The following is a 21435-nucleotide window of genomic DNA, read 5'->3' as shown; positions in this document are numbered from 1 at the left end:
TAAGCACACACCTTCCTTACGGTTACCAATCCGCTTTGTACCATGGCGTTAATGTTGGTGACCCTTGACTAGTGGAGTAACCAATGTTGGTATTTAACGGTGCTTTATTTATGCCATGAATATGGTGCGTTTCACAAGGACACATAGAGGAAAAGATGACCTAGGCTGGTATCGAACCCGATACCACTGGATTGCAAGTCCGATGTCTTCCAAATGGGTTACCGCGGCTATTTAAATCAAGAGTCGCCAAGTTAAATTTTGCATGCAATGCCGATGCCTACGAGAAAGGGCTTTCTGCTTTGTGTAGTGAACAATTGGATAGAACCCTTCCCCTGAAAGGAATTCTGTAATGAACATATGAACGAGAGAGAGAGAGAGAGAGAGAGAGAGAACAGGTGAACACACTCGCTTAGATAGTCGCTGGGCAGACTGACCAACTTCTTTGATAAAGTCTTGTCCACATTATATTTTACCAAGCATATTACATGAAGTCACAAACATACTTTGCAAGAAGTAATCAGTTGTGATGATTTAAATTTCTACATCGTTACAAATATCAGTTATAATCAGAAAAAAATAAACAAACAAACAAACAAAAATCGCCATAATTAAAAATAACAGTAGGTAAAATCAGTTGATAAATAAATATTTTGTCCGTTATAGCTGGTTATGCCCTTCTCTCAAATGACACAGCTTGTACGGGGTACAGACAAAATCACACAGAACAAAAAACCCTTGACAAAAAATCGTCCCAAGCACAATGTAAGATTGGTCATTTGGTCATAATTCCCGACTCTAGTCCTAGCCCTTTTTAAACTGTCACAAATATACATCTTAGTTTTGGCCCTTTAAGTTTTGTGTCGGTTGCCTCAATCTGATGAAAATCATCTTAACTGTCCAACGTAGGACAGTGGAGTTTTGATTTTAATCAGTTTGTCCCGTTCCTTTGACAATTTACCATTTGAAATAGTTTAAAAAGTTTCAAAAACTTAGACTGGTGAAGGGATTGTGTCCAATATTTCATTTTGCAGGGGTGTCCTGGAGTGATTGCTCCCAATACCTATATTGTACTGTAGCTAAATCTCCCTCTTTATACGACAATACAAACGAGGTAATACATAACAATAAGAGGTATTTATTTATTTAAAAAAATATAATCTTGACAAAAAAGAATGATTTAGTAAAGATAGGAAAGAATGGAAATCTGATATGTCTTACTTTTTTGTAGTATTATTCAAAAGACCGCTTTTTGGGCCGATACATTTTACTGCCTCGAGTGGTAAAATTATACATAGCGATAAAGCACATCTGCATATGGGCGTGTGCGCCAAGAAGTTCTACTCTATAGGCAACCGGATATTATTATACGTGTGTACTTATCTTTCTTTATGACCCATGTCTTACGTGTAATTTCTAAATACCTATGTTACCTCATGTTTTCACTTTAGTTTCTTTTCCTGTGAAAGCCGTGCATGTTGTTTACATGCAGGCATAAAGTAAAGTCATGCATTTATTTCATGGCCATATCAAAAGTGATTTATAGAAGACTGTGTTTATCGGTTGTATAACGTTATTTAGCTGCGTAGGAGGAAATAGACTGGAGAAAGCGTGAACAGTATTGTGGCATGGCGTGAGCAGAAAGAAAAGCTAATTATGGATTAAGTTATCTGTAGGCATAATACTATGACAAATCTCCAGGAAGATTTCTGGCTTGGAGACATGCTACAGTAACTTGCCTTCACGTGTAAAGACTTGCCTGAAGAGAGTATCAAAACATCACTCAGTGCTTAAAGCACCGGCCACTACAATGACTAAAGAAGTTACAATTCAACAACACCCCACACCTGTCTCTCTCTCTCTCTCATATATATATAAAGGAAAAAGCATATAATTCAAAAGTTTGAGTCTTCCAGCCGCCACTCGTCCGAAAAGCATTAATTTTGCCGGGGTGGGTGGGGGTGAACTGGAGTGGCTTTTTCATGTGTAGTAAAACTTTTCAGGATATAAATAGGTAAATTTGGCCACTTTATGCACAACGAGTCAACTCAAACAGCCAATGAAGACCAGAATCCAACATTGTTCCATACCTTGATATAGCTCATGGGCATAGGGTGAACACAGCTGCCAGCAATAAACTTAATATTGTGTGGGGGATGTTTAAGGGCATGTTTGACACATTATTGGCCATATCATGTCAAGGAAACGGGAGCTAAGAATCCTTCCCAATGTAAAACCGCGATAGCGACCCTGCGATCCCTGGATCACGAGTCCGACTCGCTACCAACTGAGCAACCCGTAGTTCCCCGAAATGAAATGAACTAGATTGATTTGATGCATCAAGGGCAATTACTTAAACTCGGGGCAATCCATCAACGTGTAGCTTGTGTCAGGAGTAAAAACACTGGTTAAGTTTTACAACATGATTCTTAAAGCTGAAGAGTAACTAACAGTATACAAGATATTCTACATGGCACGGAAACAAGAAGAATTAAAATTATGCAGAAATTTGTCTTTATGCCATGATGCGTATGTTATTTGTGTTGTGTATATTTGATTTAATTTATATTTGATTTAATTTATTTGTTTGTAAGTTTTGATTTTTGCTACTCCATTACATGTTATTTTAATGTAACTTTATTTACTTGATTCAGTTCTGTTTGACCTGACTGTTTTTTGTTAGTAAACAACTAATAATAGAAACTTTGTATCTAATGCTGACCTAGTTCCTGACCTTGAATCAGAAATCAGTGTAGTAAACAACTTATTATTATTAATTTTAAATTCTTTCTCAGAGTAAGATTCATAAAGTGAAATCGAGGCCATACTTGGAGTACGTGACAAATAACATGTATCAATTAGGTTTTTCCAGAGGATTGACCTACATCAGGTTATAGGTTTTGCGTTGTAACTATATTTACTATTGATGTTTTGAGAAAGAGAAGTCATTGGTGCCTTAACACTTGAGAAGTTAAAGTGTTTTATGTTGTGACCAGTTTTGGGCTAATTATTTTATTTTTCTTCAAATTATTTAGATTCCACGAGATTATTTTTCCCTGGAAATACTTGTGTTCTACATTAATCCATGGACAAGGACAGTTATCGAAATGTACACACAATTCAAACACTGGAATATTATTTTCTGTGATTCAACAAAGAACGGTTGACACATCAGTACGACGCTGACCACAGCATACATCATCACCTTCCGTTTTGGATTTCATCGGGATTCGAACTCAGTGTCGTTAAGACTTTTTATTACAAGGACTTCTATTTTTTAATTCTTGGATTATTGTTGGATTTCAGTCGTAAAGCCATAAGTTCTTTTTCTCAATTTTACATTGTTTTTCTAGGGAAAAAATTATTTGTTAAATTTTATAAAGCTCGTTGTCTTCACTCTTTTATGTTACTGTTTGAAAGAGCCTAAAAACGTAACATTTATGTAACATTTTGGGCTAAAAGTAGGTTAGATAAAACGTACCATGAGTTCACGTCTGATGGTTAATATACCTTACAGGGAGGGATGAAGAAGAAAATACAAGTAAAAACACATTAGGATCAACTAATCATGAGATGCATCTGCTCAAATTATGCGTACAATGACTCCAATTATCTCTCTCATTATTCAAAACCACTGGCTAACGAAACCCATATTATGTTTCCATTACATAACGGTCGACGAAATCGTGAATGGTCTGATTTTACTGTATACTTCGAAATCTACAGGCCCTGGTGGTGTACGTCATAAAATACAAAAATGTGTGGCTTCTGTCATCACACCATTTACTTATATAATACGCTGTGCCTAAGCACTTGTATCTTTCACGATGTTGTGAAAGTAGCCAGGGTCAAACACTCCACAGCGCACGTCTATCTACTGACCCTATTAGATGATACAGCCCTCACAACTGTCAAAACTCAAGTATATAGACAAATGCATAGTTATGTAACAGCTTTCTTCCTGTTAATTGTTTCTCAATTAGTTGTTAGGCCTCGTCACTCCTGTACTACCGTCGTTTAGGAAAAAACCCATGTTGATAAACCTATCATTCAGGAGGAGTAGCGATATAAAAAAATTCAAAACGGCGGTTGTGGTGGCCATAATGAACGCGCAAGTGTCTTATAGTTTATCTAGAACTAACTAGACATCATACGGAGTTTTGTTTAGTAAACCCCCCATGTTGATATGGCCATCCATTCATGAGCAGTATCGATAAGATTTTCAAGATGGCCACTGTTGCGGTCATATTGTAAATAGCATCTGCACTATTCTCATTTAAAACCAACCAGACACGATAAGAAGTCTTCTGGTGATAACCCCACGTCACTATGACCTTCGGTTCAGGTGCAGCAGCAATAACAATAATTTGAAGATGGCTCCATTTTTATTGAGGACCAGCTAGATATCATAAATACACAAAACTGCATACGTGTTTTGTTTTGAGTCGGCGGAAAGAATGAGTTTGATATGGCGTAGGGATACGTCGAGGCCGTCAGACCGAAAAGTATTCATGTCATACCAAACGATTTTCCCCCGAATCAGCACAACCCACGATTGAGGTTTTGTATTTATTAATTGCCCCCTTATTACGCTATCTGAATATTTTTAGTTTTACTATTAATGGAATTCAATACAAACTGGGATTTATAAAGGATCGATTCACTGCGTCTAAAAGATCTACGTGCGGACGACAAAAAATGCTCATAAGTAGTTCGAATCTGGGTTTGTGCTACACAAATACTAATTGAACAGCTGTATCGAACGCCAGATCAAACCTGTAAGATGAAATGGATATGCAATACGAAGCCTTTCTAGTGAATATCCAGTGTTGATATGACTATCCATACAAAAGAAAATGCAACAAGATTTTCAAGATGGCCGTTTTGTTGGTTATATTTGATGTTTCAGCTGCACTAGTTGCTTTTAAGACAAACCAGACCATAGAATGGCGGTGTGTGTGTGTGTGTGTGTGTGAAGTTTCATGGCAGTTGTCACGTTATAAGTAAGGAACAATATCCAGATTGCAACATGTATATGCTAGACCCTGGGGATAATTATTCGCTTCATAAATGTTGCGAGTTTCAGCCTTGCGAACAATGAGTGTCAAATCAATGTATACACAGCTGGCCGGTCGGCTTATGTTACGATAGTGTAAGCCGACATCAAAAGGACGGGTGGGAAGCCAGTTGTATATAACATGGCCATAGGAACTTGTTACTGGCGCCTTATTTGGCTGCGTGCGATTCACAGGTAAGTGGCATGAATTGCCGGTATTAGGCTCAAAGGAACATGAAGTGGGGGTCGTAAATCCATCCTTGACAGACTGCCGGGGAGGGGGCAATGTCTGCTAATTATGTAGACCATGGGTGAATCGACATCCACTCGGAATTGAGCAAGGCGTGGCCACCATTGGAATCGAAAGTTTAAATCTAGTGTCTTGAAACTAAACGTCAGTAGTCGCTAAACCATCTTGCGGGAATTATATAAGGAAGTCATAAGCTACTCCGACGTCATTCGAAATTGGCGGGAAACATTGTTATTCTGGACACTACAAAGGAGCTTCGAAAAGGAAGCTTTTAGGAACCGGAGGAGCTGTAGGAGACAAAGAAGGGAAATACCCTGGTACAACTAGTCCAGAGTCTCTGGGAGACAAGAAAAGGAGAGAACGGAAGTGGAAGGGTGAAGGACGTGGTTGTTGGACTGAAGAGGTACTGGGTACCAGTCAAGAATTACTACAGATGAGTAGAAACACAGAACAGGAGGAAAACCTATCACACTAAGTCAGATGATGAAATAGGCCGTCATTTGGTCGAGTGCAAGACGAATGGTAGGGTTTTGAATACTGAATTTCATTTGAGGAAGGACTATCTGTTATTGAATGGCATTAAATTTGTTGTTTATTCGAATTTCACCTTTTGTGTGTTCAGTAATTTAACTATCGGCATCGCTGACTGGAAGCTCGGAGCTTTGCATCTCTATCACTACTTCACTTTTTAACAAAAACGAGCCAAGGTGGGTCTTCTGTAGTAATTAAAGATGATACTGGGAACACCCCACCCCAACCTAAGGTAATCATATCACACTAAGTCAGATGATGAAATAGGCCGTCATTTGGTCGAGTGAAAGACGAGTGATAGGGTTTTGAATATTGAATTTCATTTGAGGAAGGACTATCTGTTATTGAATATCATTAAATTTGTTGTTTATTCGAATTTCACCTTTTATGTATTCAGTAATTTAACTGTCGGCATCGCTGACTGGGGGCTCGGAGCTTTGCATCTCTATCACTACTTCAATTTTTAACAAAAACGAACCAGGGTGGGTCTTCTGTAATAATTAAAGATAATACTGGGAGCACCCCACCCCAACCTAAGGTAGTCTACGAGACCTTTACAGCAGTCTTCCATGTAGTCTGGTTCCCTGACCTCTCTCCACTCCTCATAACGGAGTGGAGAGAGGTCAGGGAACCAGACTATCTTCCATGTAGTTTAGGAGGAGTAGCATGAATTAACTTATGCTGAGGGACACACGAAAGCCGGACCATTCCATAAGTTTTCCTGGTCTATGTTCACTTCAACTAAAAACGAGAAAGAAAAAAAAAATTAAAAAAAAAAATAAATAAGCGAAGAACTATAATACTTATTGACAAGCCACAGGTAAACAGACTATATAAGAGTGAAACTATCAGTTTTACTTTTATGATCTTATTTAAAACGATCTTGCAGCAAATGTCCATGCACTGATCAGCACATCCTTCACCTTCCAGAGTAAACTCCATGACTCATTCTCCTAAATCAATACGTAACGTACATAATTGTGGATAACACGGGGAAATAGAAGATAGATTTACCTAGGAAGCCAGTATGTTTATGCTTTGACCGATATGTTTGGGTCAAGATGGTCGGGCGCATGTTAGGCAAAGAATTTATTGTTGTTTTTGTTGGTTTCAACATCACTTTCGACACAATACTGACAGCATCATTATCTTTCGGAATATCGAAGAAATTCAATATTGCGTTTGTGAATTGATAATATTTACATTTTATTTTAATTTGTTTGCAAATAAAGCGCATGGAGTAAGCTGATTATGATATTAAATCCCATCGTTAAACATACTGATACAAATTTTACTCTTGCTGAATTTGTGGTCGAATATATATCGATCCACTGAATATAGTCATTCAATGATAGCAAACGTTTTATTATCTGTTAGTACATAATTTTCGAAAGAAGATGGGCTCGACCGTTGGTTACAATGGGCATTAATCATTTCATAAGGGTGTTAAGGTGGAAAGAATTGTTCGAAAAGACAACAACAAAAAACAATTATCTGCAACATTGCTTCTTTTATTTTCTTCAAAAAGAATATATATATTAAACGAATACGTACGTCAAATACACCATAAAGCAATAAAAAAAAATAGAAATAAGCAGAGGAACTTTATTGAAATAATGACTAATTTTAAACAATTCAAAATACGCGTATCGTTTATAAAGACAAAAGCTCTTGACATTTGTCCGTTAACTTGTTGACTCGTCCTGCACTTAACCGTTATGTCAGCAATACTTATAAACTGATATCGTCATACCGCAGTTTAGGAGTAGAACTATGTGCACGTGACCTCCCATGAAAATAACAATAAAAAATAATCCAAACCGTATCACGCTTTGTATTACAGAATACATGATGAAATTCTAGCCTAAACGGCTGGCGAGGTGAAGGTAATGCATGGTTCTAGAATGTGATCCTTTTCCAAGCTTTGTAGGAAATTGACTGCACAAAATGTATCAGGTCAACCGATCCTGCATTCAAATGAAAATTCAGTGAAACTTTCATAAACCAGATCATCTTTAGTCCGGTCATTTTTTGCTGAGTGACCATAGAGTTATAAAGCAATTCTAATGCTAATTACGCCTCTGTATACTGGCGACCTTGATAAAACGTCCAAGGGAAGTGTCAATTAACTTCAGTTTTTGTGCCTTCTCATCACTAGCCAATATAAGGCATATGGACAGACAATGCGGGCGTGTACTCTCTCTCTCTCTATCCATCCACCCACCCATCCATCCATCTATCTATCTATCTATCTATCTAAGCTAAGCCATAAAATATCTCCTTGAAGAAGAACTGTATCATTATTGAAGAGTCAGAGGTAAATAAACAAGATAAGCAATCAGTTTTAATTTAATAATTTAATACGATGTTACAGCAAATGTGCATGCACTGATCAGCACATCCTTCACCTTCCAGCGTCGACTTTTTGACTCATTCAACTAAATCAATACGTAACGTACCTGTGGATAGCACGTGGAAATAGTAGCTAAATTTACCAAGGAAGCCAGTATGTTGATGCTATAATCGACATGTTCGGGTCAAGATGTTAGGATGGTGGATCGCATGTCAGGCCAAAAATTTGCTGTTGTTTTATGTTGGTTTGTCCAACCCACGGCCCTTGGGTGTACGAAAATGACGTTCACCGTATATATATATATATATATATATATATATATATATATATATATATATATATATATAGCCATTCCAATTTGTGAATTGATAATACGTTTTGTCAATATTATTTTGATCCGTTGTTACGGGGCCTCTAGATGCGGTGCCTTCTCTGCCTATTTGGAAAATCCGGCACTGGTTAAACATGCTGATAACAAATTTATTCTTGCTGAATTGTTGTTTAATATCGATCCATTTAATACAGTCATTCAACAATCGTGAACGTTTTATTATCTGCCAGTAAATTAATAAACATTCCCGGGATACATAATTTTCGAAAGAAGACGGGATCGACTGTTGCTTACAATATACACCGAACATTTTTCATCATGGTGATGTGGTGGAAAGAATTATTCGAAGAAAAAAAATCCGATCCCATGTTTTTCTTTTCTTAAAAAATAATATACGAATAAAACGAATACGTACGTCAAATACACCACAAAGCAATACAAAACAGAAATAAACAAAGGAACTTTATTTAAATAATTTATAAATTTAGACGATTCAAAATATATGCATCGTTTATAAAGACAAAAGTTAGGAGCATATCTCCGTTAATTTATTAACTCATCCTGCACTTAACCGTTATGTCAGCAGTACTTTTACACCGACGTCATCATACCGCTGTTTATGGGAAGAACTATGTGCACGTGCCCGGTAAAATAACAAAAATAAACAAAACCATATCACGCTTTATATTAAACGGCTTGCAAGGTGAAGGTAATGCGTGGTTCTAGAATGCGATTCTTCTGCAAGCTTTGAAGAAAATCGGCTGCACAGAATGTATCAGGTCAACTGATCCTGCATTCAAACGAAAATGCAGTGAAACTTCTATAAACAAGATCCTCTGTAGTCCGAGCTAATTACGACTCTGTATACTGCCGACCTTCATAAAACGTCCAGAATGTTTGGATTCAAAAGTGTGTGGTTTAGGGAAGAGTCAATTAACTTCAGTTGTTTGTGCATTCTCTTCACTCGCCAATATAAGGCATATGGACAGACAAGGCGGGCGTGTACACACGTACTCTGTGTGTATGTGTGTGTGTGTGTGTGTATATATATTCCAATTTGAAAATTTTCTTTCGAAATAGTGAAGAAATTAAATATTGCACCTTGCAAATTGATCATACCCAAAAAAATTTGATTTTTTAAAATACAGCGCTGTAAGTAAAACATGGAGTAAGTTGTAAACTATATTAAATGCTATCTTGGGGGGGGGGGGGGGATAAGAAAATTTTACTGTAGCTGAATTGTGGTCTAAGGTCGATCAAAAGAATATATTCCTTTAGCGATCACAAATACTTTATTGGTGATCACACGTGACAATTTTCATCGGTACATAATTTGGGAAAGTTTTAGTTGTAGTTGTTCAAGGGTTTAACGCCATTTTTCAGCACAAGATAGGCTATACATGGCGGTCAGTATAAAATGGTGGATGTAGAACTCGGGGAAAACCCCGGAAAGAACAAGAAGATCGTTCGCCATTTGGTTATAGTAGATACTGACCATTTCATACAAACGTTTAAAATACGCACCCCCCCCCCCGCTTTACTTTTCTAAAAAAAGAATATATAAATAAAACTAATGCGTACATTAAATAATCAAAAAGCAATACAACACATATATAAGCAAAGGAGCTTTACTTAAATAATTTATCAATTTAGAGGAATAGAAGTGCATATATCAGTTACGAAAACAAAAGCATATGACATTTATCCAGCAACATGCTGGCTAATCCCACAAGGGTGTCAGCATTATCTTTAACTAAATGTAATCATACTGCAATTTATGGGCAGAAACAAGTGCGCACTACGCTTTGTTAAAACGAAAGTAAACAAAACCACACGCATCACGCGTTATATTGAAGAATGCAGAATGAAATTCTTGTGAAAACGGCAAAACAAGGTGAAGGTAATACGTGGGTTCGATTCTTTTGGAAGCGTTGTATGAAATCTGCTCTTCAAAATATAACAGGTTAACTAATCAAAATGAAATTTCCTGAACTAGGCCCTCTGTAGTCCGGTCATTTTCTCCTGAATGACCACATAGTCTGGACCCAATAAAGCCATTCTAATGCTAATTATAGCACTGTAAGCTGACCACCTCGTCGGCAAAACTGTTTGAATCCAAAAGTGCCGGGTTTCGGGAAGTGTCTCTGTGATACTATGAACTCCCATTTCTGTTTTTGTTTCTTTCTGTTCACTCATAAAATATGGGGGATATGTACAGGCCACAGAGGTTCATAGTGTTGCTTACAATTTAGCTTTAAATAAAATGTGTTCTATGGGAGTGGGGTAACCCAAAACAAAAGGGACTAACGTTCAAAGTGATGCCAATCGGGTCAATGGGATTGTCGGATTTGGGTGTTTTATTGTTTTGGGGTTTGCTTAAATCGTATTACAGGCTTGCATCTCTCTCTCTCATATATATATATATATATATATATATATATATATATATATATATATATATATATATATATATATGTGTGTCACTGGAAAATTCTTAAATGTTGGAACGCCCATGCCCCTGTTGGATAGACAAAAGGGCGCATGCTACATTTTTCAACTATCGCGGTATTACGATATGTGAATATATATTGAACAATTGTTGGTTTGGAAATTGCAACGGAGCAACAATCTTCCCTAGCCAAGGTTCCGATATGTTACATATAGGGTTAACATATCGGAACCTTGGCTAGCGAAGATGACGAGCAACCGAAACAGGGTTTTGTAGACATCATGTGCAGAACATTTGTCTCAGGTTTGATAACATCATGGCTTAAGTGGTATACACAAGATAATTATTACTATTTGATACCTGTTTATGGTGTATCAGTTTGGTGCTAAACTACCAGAACTGTTGCAATAGTATCCAACTATCGTACCCACGATAGCCAATTATCATCACAACGCCAATTTTTTTTTTTTTTTTTTTACATGCCGTAGTAATTATTACCGCTGCAACGATAAAGTATTCACATACCGTTGTAACGTAGTTCATCTATCGTTGCGATGGCAATAGAACTGCTGCAACGGGAACTTTTATCGTCTCAACGCGAAAATGACCGTTTCAACAACACAAAAAACTTTTACCCGGTGTTTGAACATCGTTAGAACGGATTGTGCATAGCGTTGCAATATTATATGAATTCCGTTGTAGCAAATATTCATGAATACTTTTGCAACAAAATTTCGTGTCGTGATAATTGGATACCGTTTTAACAGCACCGATAGTTTTAATCCTTTGGTACTCGATAATGCAGAGGCGTAGCTATGATATTTTGCGCCCGGGGACGAACTATAAAATTGGCGCCCCAGCCCCCTCCCCGTTTAATCACATTTTTGAATATTACCCTTGTTTACTTATTATAATGTAACGTTGTAAGCCTCATTTTGGCGCCCCTGTACCTTGGCGCCCGGGGACATATGTACCCCCCTGCCCCCCCCCCCCCCCCGCTACGCCTCTGCGATAATGCTATGGAATGCAAGTAGTTCGGGAGAGCAACCTTGTTTGCATCACATATAAAATCTCTGCTTCTCCGAGAATTGTAAATCTTACTCCACAGTAACTTTAGACGTTATTTAGACATTAAATTTAAACTGAAACTGTTGAAGATACATCTCTGATAATGCAACCGAAAGGGACAGAATTATTGCCATCTCCTGTTGACGCAAACGCTTTAGTAACGAATGAACTTCAAATAAGCGATTTTAAGCTTTGATTGTTTTCCCAGGTTTCATTTACCGGCACTTGTAGAACGTTATTGCTTTTGTCATGACAAAGAAATGGTTAAGTGCCTTATGCCAGTAAAGATCGTGGCAACTGATTGGGACTGGACTGGGTGGATATCGAACGCGACCATTAGATTACCAGTCCGACTCTATCAAGTGAACTACCGCCGCGGCTGCTGTATTGGGCCCGGATACAAAGGTTTGTTTCAGATTCATGGATGCTGTTAAGAAATCGTTTGTTTCTCGATATTACCAGGCAAATCAGGACTATATGGCTTGACATCCAGTGTCGGTTTCAGCATTGCCATCTTCTAACGGCATTCAGAATGCCTGTCAGTATAATTGCAAATTATCTAATTTATCCAATATCCTTAAATCTGATCCAAACACTCCTCTTTGCCAAATAAAATGCCATCAGAGTGTTCTGCCATAAGATTTCTTTCAAGTCATGGGGGATGGGGTGTTTTAAAAAAAATAATGTAAAACTAAAGTTCATGGAATTTATTTAATACTAAATCTTAATAGTGAGACAAACATTTGATTACAAATGTATAATGCTGGTGAAAAATGTACAGCACAATTACACCTGACAATATTTAATAATCATGTATTTGCTGAAATATGAAAAGAAAATTCTTTTGGGATTCTGAGTAAAATGACTTTTTTCATGTTCTTAATGACACAAAGCTTGTTTTCCATCCGCTTGTAAAATATTATTTCACCCACACAATTATTGAGGTTTTTCTTCTCTAGTTTCACAACTTCTTTTTCTGACTGTCATATCACACATTTTTAGATATTCCTGCAAAAATACTGAACACAATGTGTATTTACAAATCCCAGCATAAACATAACAAGTATTACACAAATAACTAGATTGCTTTATTTTAGTACCCACAACCCCCGTGTACTGAACAGTCCTCCAAGTAGCCACTAGTATGGTATTGTTGACTCAGAGATTATGGACTAATTGATTTCAATGACCTTGCCCTCTGATTCAAGGCATATGGTCTTTAACCGAGCTTAATGTGCAAAAGACTTTATTTTATTTTTCAGAATTACTATCAAGGTTTTTTCTTACACTAAGTGGATGCCATCCACAAAGTTTGGTCAAGGAACATAATCTTAACAAAAATTATTTTGCACAACCTATTTGTCTATCTTCGAGTCAAAATAATCTTGAACACTGACCCCAAATCAATGCACCTCTTCCTTACTTCAAGTGCAAGCCCTTCACAAACTTTGGTCACAATACGTAGTCTAAAACGAGCATTATTATGCAAAAAACTACTTTTCATCTTTCAGTTCAAGTGACATTGTAGGCTTCTTTCTTGCCCAAAATGCATATTAACCATCTTAATTCTAGATACATTCCATGTTTGGTAAACTATTATGCAAAATCTTAGAACTGTCAACCTGTGGGAATATAAATAATTTCCAATTATCCTGAAACAATTTACACTAAACAGCTAAAATTAATGGACCCTGACTTTCATTCCATTATGCCAAAAGGGGCAAAGTCAGATAACATTCTATCCATGGAAACAAGTTCTCTTTCAAATGTGAAATAATTTAAGTGGCCCTGACATTTCCCCAATTCCCTCTACCCCCAAATTCTTTAGAAACACTGAATATCCTGGAGTAAACATTTGTACAATGTTTGATTACAGTGTATCCATGGCAACATAAATAAGACTTTAACCAATGAACCTTCCCTTTGTGAACAATCCCCTACAAAGCTTTGATCTTTCAACTTTTTAAAGTCTTTAGTCTCTGTTCAAAAAGGTGTACTTTTATTAAATTTTAATAAGCCAAGATAATCTTTCCAACACTACAATTGACTTTAACATTAAAGGTTTTGGTCATACAAATTATACCACCTTGAAACATTCAAAGACATGAAATGTAACTTTCTGTGTAAATTCTTTTTATACATGTTCCATATAACTGTTTCAAAATGTCATTGCTGAATTAACACTGCAGTTTTGCAATCCTACATTGCTGTGATCATCTCTGCACAAGACCAACTGTTATGCCAGATAGAGTTATCTACCCTTTAAATGCATGTTTTTTTTTCTTCTTTCCCTATTTATTGGAAGTCCTAGCTGTTATCACAAGAAACATTTATCTCAAAATGAAAAATTTAAACACTTGTCATCTTTATCAAAGAAGACCATAAAAACACATCAACAACCAATCGTGTATTCGCTGAACCTATGGATGCAAAAACTATTTTTCTTCAATCAAACATTTAGAATTAGTAACTTCAACATATATCCACTTTTCTATCAACCAATAAACCAAAGAATTAGTGGCTAGTATTATGTTAAGTACTACTCATTATCCTAAAGACTTTGTACTGAAATGTTAAGGCTTTCTAGTTAATTTTGTTTTCAATGCACCCATCCGCAAACAGAATACATTTGTATTTGGTGCATAATACACCAGTAAATTGTTTCTATACATTCATCGATCATACGATTTAACGTGCATATAGCACACAGCATTTTGTCGGCATATTTGACAGCAGATCCAAATCCTAGTAAGGACACCATAATTCTGAACACAGACCTTTCAACTTGTAATCAGGATATTCTGCTCTGCATTACATCATTGTAAAATGTTCCAGACTGCTTGGACCTTGGCATTTCCAATACACCTGAATTGGTCAAAATAGCATACATTACCAAGACACCTAACAGCCATTTATTGTCATTATCAATTTGCCATGTGAACAGGTGGGGATGTGTGGCTGAGTTGTGAAGTCTACTGTCTTTGTGAAATCTCGAAGCTGTACATAATAAAAGAATATAAAATTTATCCCTCAGAATAAATGAAGTAATATTTATCAAAGCTACTCAGGTGAAAATAAGCAAGAAATGAATATATCAACATAGAAAGGACGTGCTCAGGTGAAAATAAGAAATGAAGGAATTTACAATGCGATGGATGTGCTCAGAAATGTGGCTCAACATAGCTGTGTATGTTTTGGTTGTATGTATTACCGTAAATATTTTATTATACTAAGAACTTTCATATCTAAGGATTTCTGCAATCCACTAAGATTTGTTAGTGCTATAGATTTCTACACTAATGTCAGACTCTTATCAAAATGTTCAAGGTTGGCATTAAAAGCTAATGTGTCTTCAGCTGGATTGTGTCTAGACACAGTTGGGTTTGTGTAATACAGATAAATATTGTATAAAATAAATCACAGCCTGGGCACTACTGCCATATGCAGATATCACATTATGTCACAAGATGTTATGTGATGTGCTAAATCTTTTATTACCTACCCACTTGACATGTATCCTTCTATATCCTATAGTACTGTCTGGTGGAGAATAATGCCCTTGACTATGGCGTGGCCACCAAACAACACTACAGGAGAATGGTTCCCAGTGGAGAAGGAAATAAGATAATCTACCAGATTGATAATACTGAGTCCCTCGATAACCTTTCAAAAAACTTGCTGGGTAAATCATCATCACATGGCTTCTTATAGAGTAATTTGATTACATCATTATATCCATTATATCAAATAACCTGAGAAATATTAAGCAACATACTCTTCGTTGCATGAAAAATTTACATACATAAACAAATAGACATTATTGCAAATATATGTACATATGCAAATATTATTAAGATAATCTAAAAAAGCCCATTACCAATGAACTTAATCTAGTGTGTGGATGGAGGACAGATGGATAGACCTGCACACTGTAGCTAAATTGACCATTATACTAAAGTTCCATAAAGTCAGGCTAGAGCACCACCCAAAAATCAATCATAACAAGGAGATTCTTGAAAAGGACATAACATAAATGCATACATGTTAAGATCAGGTAATATGGTTTAGATTCCTTCATTGAACACATGCTAAACAATAAAAACAAACAAATTTACCTATTTCTCTTTTTAGCCTTTTTTCCCCTCTAATTTATTCCACAAACAAAATACCACACAGAGAAAACATTGATTGAAGGGAGATAATTCAATGAATGTTTTTGCAAGCCATTAAATGTACAGTATGTATTAGTGTTTCAAAATACATCAGCATAATAATGGCTGTGATGCAAATTAAAAGTAAAGTTCTAAAACTGTAAATCAAATGCCCAGCCCTGAAAAAAAAATTAATAATCCAACTCTTTGTTAATTAGTGTGTTTAACTAAGACAGCAGAACTGTCAATACCTTTCATAGGTTACTGAATAAATTTCTAAAAGATTCAGCTAAATTTCAAGCTAGTCCTTTTATACTTGTATACCTCTGTACATAGAAAAGCTAGAAGGAAACTGAAATTCTTTGTTAAGCAGAAGCTTTAAAGCACACCTAGTCTCCTTTCCTGACACAGGAAAGTATTTTTTAGCCACCATGACAAAAAGAAAAGAAACAGGTCACAATTAACCTGTTTATATGCAACACAAACACGTGCACACACACACACACACACACACACACACAAACACACATCCATGAACACTGCAACCTAAGTAGCAGAAGGTGAAAAAGTATTGGAAATTATACCACAGACACAACTTGTAAGCAATCTTAAATAAATTCTGGGAAGTGACTGAAACCAATTTCAGGTCGGTTTGAGAGATCTGAATAATAGATTGACATGTGCACAGACAAAGGGAATCCAATCTGCAGCAAGCAGCGAGTTCCATATATGAGGCTTTCAAAGCACGATACAAATAGCTATGTGCATAAATATAGATACCATCATATATATATATATATATATATATATATATATATATATATATATATAGTTACTGTAAATAAAAGTACTTTTAGGAAGCTAAACATTTAGCCAATTTGTGAGATGACTATATTCACATTTTTAATAAAACATGATAAAACATTAGTCAAAAGATGCTTGCAAAATCCTCGCATCTCACTTACATGCTTATCTATTTGTAAATTAAAATGAAGTTACAATACATAATCCCTCATTATAACACCATCCGAGTATACCATCTATTAGTGAGACTGTCTTATAATGAAGTAGTTGACACACAAGTGTTGTATCCGGAAATTAAGACATACAAGGGTAATTTCCCCTATGCCACTCCATCAAAAGCAGGAAGGTACCACAGCTTATGGTGCAAGTGGGTAGCTGAGTCTTACTTATTGAAACTTTTAATGGTTCTTTTATTTTTTGCTTGGGCAAACATCTTTCACTTCCACAGAAGAACATCATCTCTGCATTGTCTACCATATTTGTCTGCTTCAGCAGTAGTCCCCATCTAGGTCAAATTAAGTTCAACTGGAGCAAATCTGGCCAGTGAATTTGCATCATGCCTGGACATTACTGGAAGAGCAGTTTTATCTCCCCACTTTTAGTATGCTGCCAGCAAAATCAGTTATCTGCTTCATGCATTGAGTTATAACACATGGTAAGTGCCAAGTATAACTACTGGTATATCCCTGCCATGTGGTAGCAATTTCAATACCCCCCTAGGGACAATTATAAAATGCACTGGCTAATTTCTGAGGAATTTCAGTTCTAACCAGAAACCACATTAAATGGTACTGGCTTAGGGACCGGATACTGTGCTATGTTTTGATGCAAAGGATAAAATATCTGAATTTGTTACATTTTTATTAAAATAGCTTGCATGCTTTTAAATCAAATAAAAGGGGCTCACAGAATAGCAATGGATGTGTGTGTGTGTGTGATTTGGATTTTTAAAGTAACTTTAAAAAAATTTCAGTCATATCGCTACAATGTCTGCAGTGTGGCAGTTTACAGCAACATCGAGCACTGGGGCATCATGCTGCAAACATGTAGCATGATGTCCCACCCAGTCACATTATCCTGACACCAGGTTGACCAGTCTTAACACTAACCTTGTAATGCTGAGCGCCTAGTGAGGCAGCTGTTAGTACCATTTTTATAAGTCTTTGGTATGACTCGGCCAGGGTTCGAACCCAAGACCTCCCACATCCGAGGCAGATGCTCTAACAACAAGGCCATCGGAGCAGTCTTTTGTTCCTGGCATTAACTACACATAATCAATAAGCTTTCAAGTTCTCAATACATATAATTAATATTAATTGAAAATATGTCAAGCATTTGTTTAGTTATATACTTTGTTAATTCATACAAATTTCAGTGCCTGCATTTTATTTTTGCTTTTCTTTCTATCGATTTCCTACAAAGTTATTACTACCTTTGAACTTAAGTTTCACCTGACCATTAAAGCATGTATCCAAAAAGAAACCCCCACTTCTAAATCCAATAACAGTTGTGCGTGCATGCATGTGATTTGGATTTTTAACATAGCTTTAAACAAAATTCAGTCATATTACTACAATATCTGCAGTGTGGCAGTTTATAGTGATGTATAGCACTGGGGCATCATGCCACAGACATGTAGCATGATGTTCCACTGTCATATTATCCTGACACCAGGCAGGCCAGTCCTAACACTAACCTCTTAATATTGAGTGCCAAGCGAGGCAGCTGTTAGTACCATTTTTAAAGTCTTTTGTATGACTTGGCCGGGGATCAAACCCACGACCTCCCACATCCAAGGTGGACAATCTAACCACCTTGCTACCGGAGTGGTCCAGTAACAGCTGACAACTTTTAATAATGCTGTACTACCCTGAAATCTACTTACTGTACATACTTGCTTATAAATCCAAATGAAGAAAAAAAACACACAGACCCTGACCTGCCATCATATAATGTGCTGGCAAATCATGGTCTATGTTGTTTGTTCTACTGATTACTCCTAACAAACTGCAGAGACACTGACCTGCCAGCACATTATGCAGTGGCAGGTCTGAGTCTCTGCAGTTTGCAGTTGGACTGAACTTACAAACAAGAATATTTGGTTTAATGAACACATGTTCAATGAATTTCCAGACATATTCCTGAATATTAATAAAATACTACTTCCGCATACCTATTCAGTCACTGATGAAATTCTACCTCAGAATACCTATTCATTCATTAAGGAAATACTACCTCGGAATACCTATTCATTCATTCATGAAATTACACCAGCATACCTATTCAGAATATCCATTCAATCATTCATGAAATACTGCACCAGCATACCTATTCATATATGGTCAATGCATTCATTTGTTTTAAATGAAATTCAAATTTGCTAACAAAAATTAATTATTGCAAATTGCTTCTAATATACATGTATGTAGATTTCAGTGAATCCTGTATCCCAACTTATGTTTATCTTTCTGTGCACCACTACTGAAAATATCCCAATATGTAACACTTCAATAGCATTAACTTCTAGTGATAAATTTCAGTTCCCTTTATATAAACACAAATTATATTGATTTTAATTTTCAAAACATCCAAGGTCCTTAATTTCACATTTTCCTCAAATTTCAACCTGAACATTTTACAAATGTTTTCTAAAATTTACTTAATTAAAAACAAAAAAAGGAATAAATTCATTTGAATTTTACTTTAATTTCTCATATGAAAAATAATTTCAAAACTCTGATATTTAATACAGATTTTCATACAGCCAAAACAGTCTAAGATGTGTGATTACAGAATTGTGCTAACTTCTTCAAAAAGATCAAATGAATGCATGAAAACAACACATTTCTACCTTTATTCCTTCATTAAATTCCTCTTATACTCAATAAAATTCCTGTTTTTCTTTTTTATGTAGGTAATACCCCCCCCTTCAGTTCTAGAACAGACACTGGGCAAATTATGTTATGCAGATGATGAAGACTTTTCTCAATGATGCTTATAAAATGAGTTCTTCCCCAGCTTGAAACTGATAAGCTAATGTAAGCCAATCCCCGAGTCAGTTCTTTTTGTTATCTCCCTTTCCTCATGGTTCAGCGATGTGTACAAGATCAAACGCTTCTGGATGTCAAAGGTGAGATGGATGGGATGGTGTCATATTTTTGAAACTGCTGAAGAATCCTGGATAATCTCAAAAGGTAGGTAACTCACACTGAACATTTCAGGAAATCAGTATAGTCTTTTCTCATACCTGAAAATGAAAACAAAAAAAACAAGGATAAGGTAGACAACAACATATTTCCCATCTACACTCACTTATAAGCTGCATCCAACTGCAAACAACATAGAACCATATTTGCCATCACATAATGCACAGAAAGTTTTGGGTCTATGTTGTTTGTTCTAGTGATTAGTCCAAACAAAAGGCATACACCCAGATCGGCTGGCAAATTCGGTGACAACAGAGATGAACTGCAGCTCAATCTGACTTACACCCAAGTATATACATTAAATAACTAAGCAATAAAAACTGTCTGTTTTGTATTATACTATTGTCTTTTAGTTTCAATGTAATAGGCAAGACTGGGCAGCCAAGGCTGGGGGGACAATAACTGTAGAACCTGATCATGTAAATCTCAATAATCTTCCACATCATGGTCAACTTCATTCGGAGTAGGTTCTAGCACTGTCATCATAATTTATTACATGGTTCATACAGACTTTGTGTACAAAAATGTAAGTACTTTTCCAAGGACCTATGCAATTTTCAGAGTTTATTCTGTGACATGTTTGTAAGTAATATTTAGCCCATATCTTCATTCTGGAAATCACTTTAGCTCTGTCTTGGCCATGACACAACTTCCAACACAACAGACATTTAATTTTTTTAACAAATGAAGCACAATTCTTTGTTTTAATAAAGTTTTAATAAAGTAATGCATGACTTAAAAGAAAGAAAAAGCACATCTGATCTATATGTGGTCAACATCAGTCACTGGTCATATTTTTCATAATCAATAATTAGTCAAATTGGGCCAACTACAAGCCCACAGGTCATATTTTGTGGCCATTGCTCAAACAAAAGGTCAGTTCTGTAACTGCAGTATAATTACTATAATAAATAAAAGGTATGGCCCACAAACTTTACATTTCTGGTCCATGTGGCCTATGGTTTTAGTGATGTTGGGCCACCATGATTTGTATACATTTGTCTCTATAATAAATAGTTTTTTGGGGTCCTATACCAACATTTAAGCTTTCTTAAGTTCATCAAGTTTATTATTCAAAATCTCTAACTCTTCCTCTTCATTAGCCTTTTCCCTAGCAGTTCTTCTGAAGGAGTCTGCTTGTACAACAAAACTTGTTTTCCCCATTGCCTCACCTTTTCACACCACCGATTTGCACTGGTGTTTGTCAAAGACAGTTACAACGAATCCTGTGATTTGTCT

The 21435-nt window shown here is 36.2% G+C and overlaps 1 protein-coding gene across 3 annotated transcripts in view; it reads right to left on the bottom strand.

The window, feature by feature from the left end:
* Positions 1-12732: 12732 nt before the first annotated feature.
* The window catches only part of LOC149789242 (inosine-5'-monophosphate dehydrogenase 1-like), a 112513-nt gene continuing 103810 nt past the window's right edge, over positions 12733-21435 (bottom strand). For all 3 annotated transcript variants that reach the window (XM_089975416.1, XM_089975414.1, XM_089975415.1), the window contains one exon: positions 12733-20237. Coding sequence is in view for 2 of the 3 variants with exons in the window: in XM_089975414.1 (XP_089831540.1) it covers positions 20216-20237 (22 nt within the window). In the remaining variant the exon portion in view is untranslated. The remainder of the gene's footprint in view (positions 20238-21435) is intronic.

The sequence above is a fragment of the Sinohyriopsis cumingii genome, chromosome 11 (genome assembly GCF_028554795.1).
Source record: "Sinohyriopsis cumingii isolate HCF-2022 chromosome 11, ASM2855479v2, whole genome shotgun sequence".
Lineage (NCBI taxonomy): Eukaryota > Metazoa > Mollusca > Bivalvia > Unionida > Unionidae > Sinohyriopsis > Sinohyriopsis cumingii.
The sequence above is the reverse complement of the archived record's forward strand: the minus strand, read 5'-3'. Positions and strand labels throughout refer to the sequence as shown.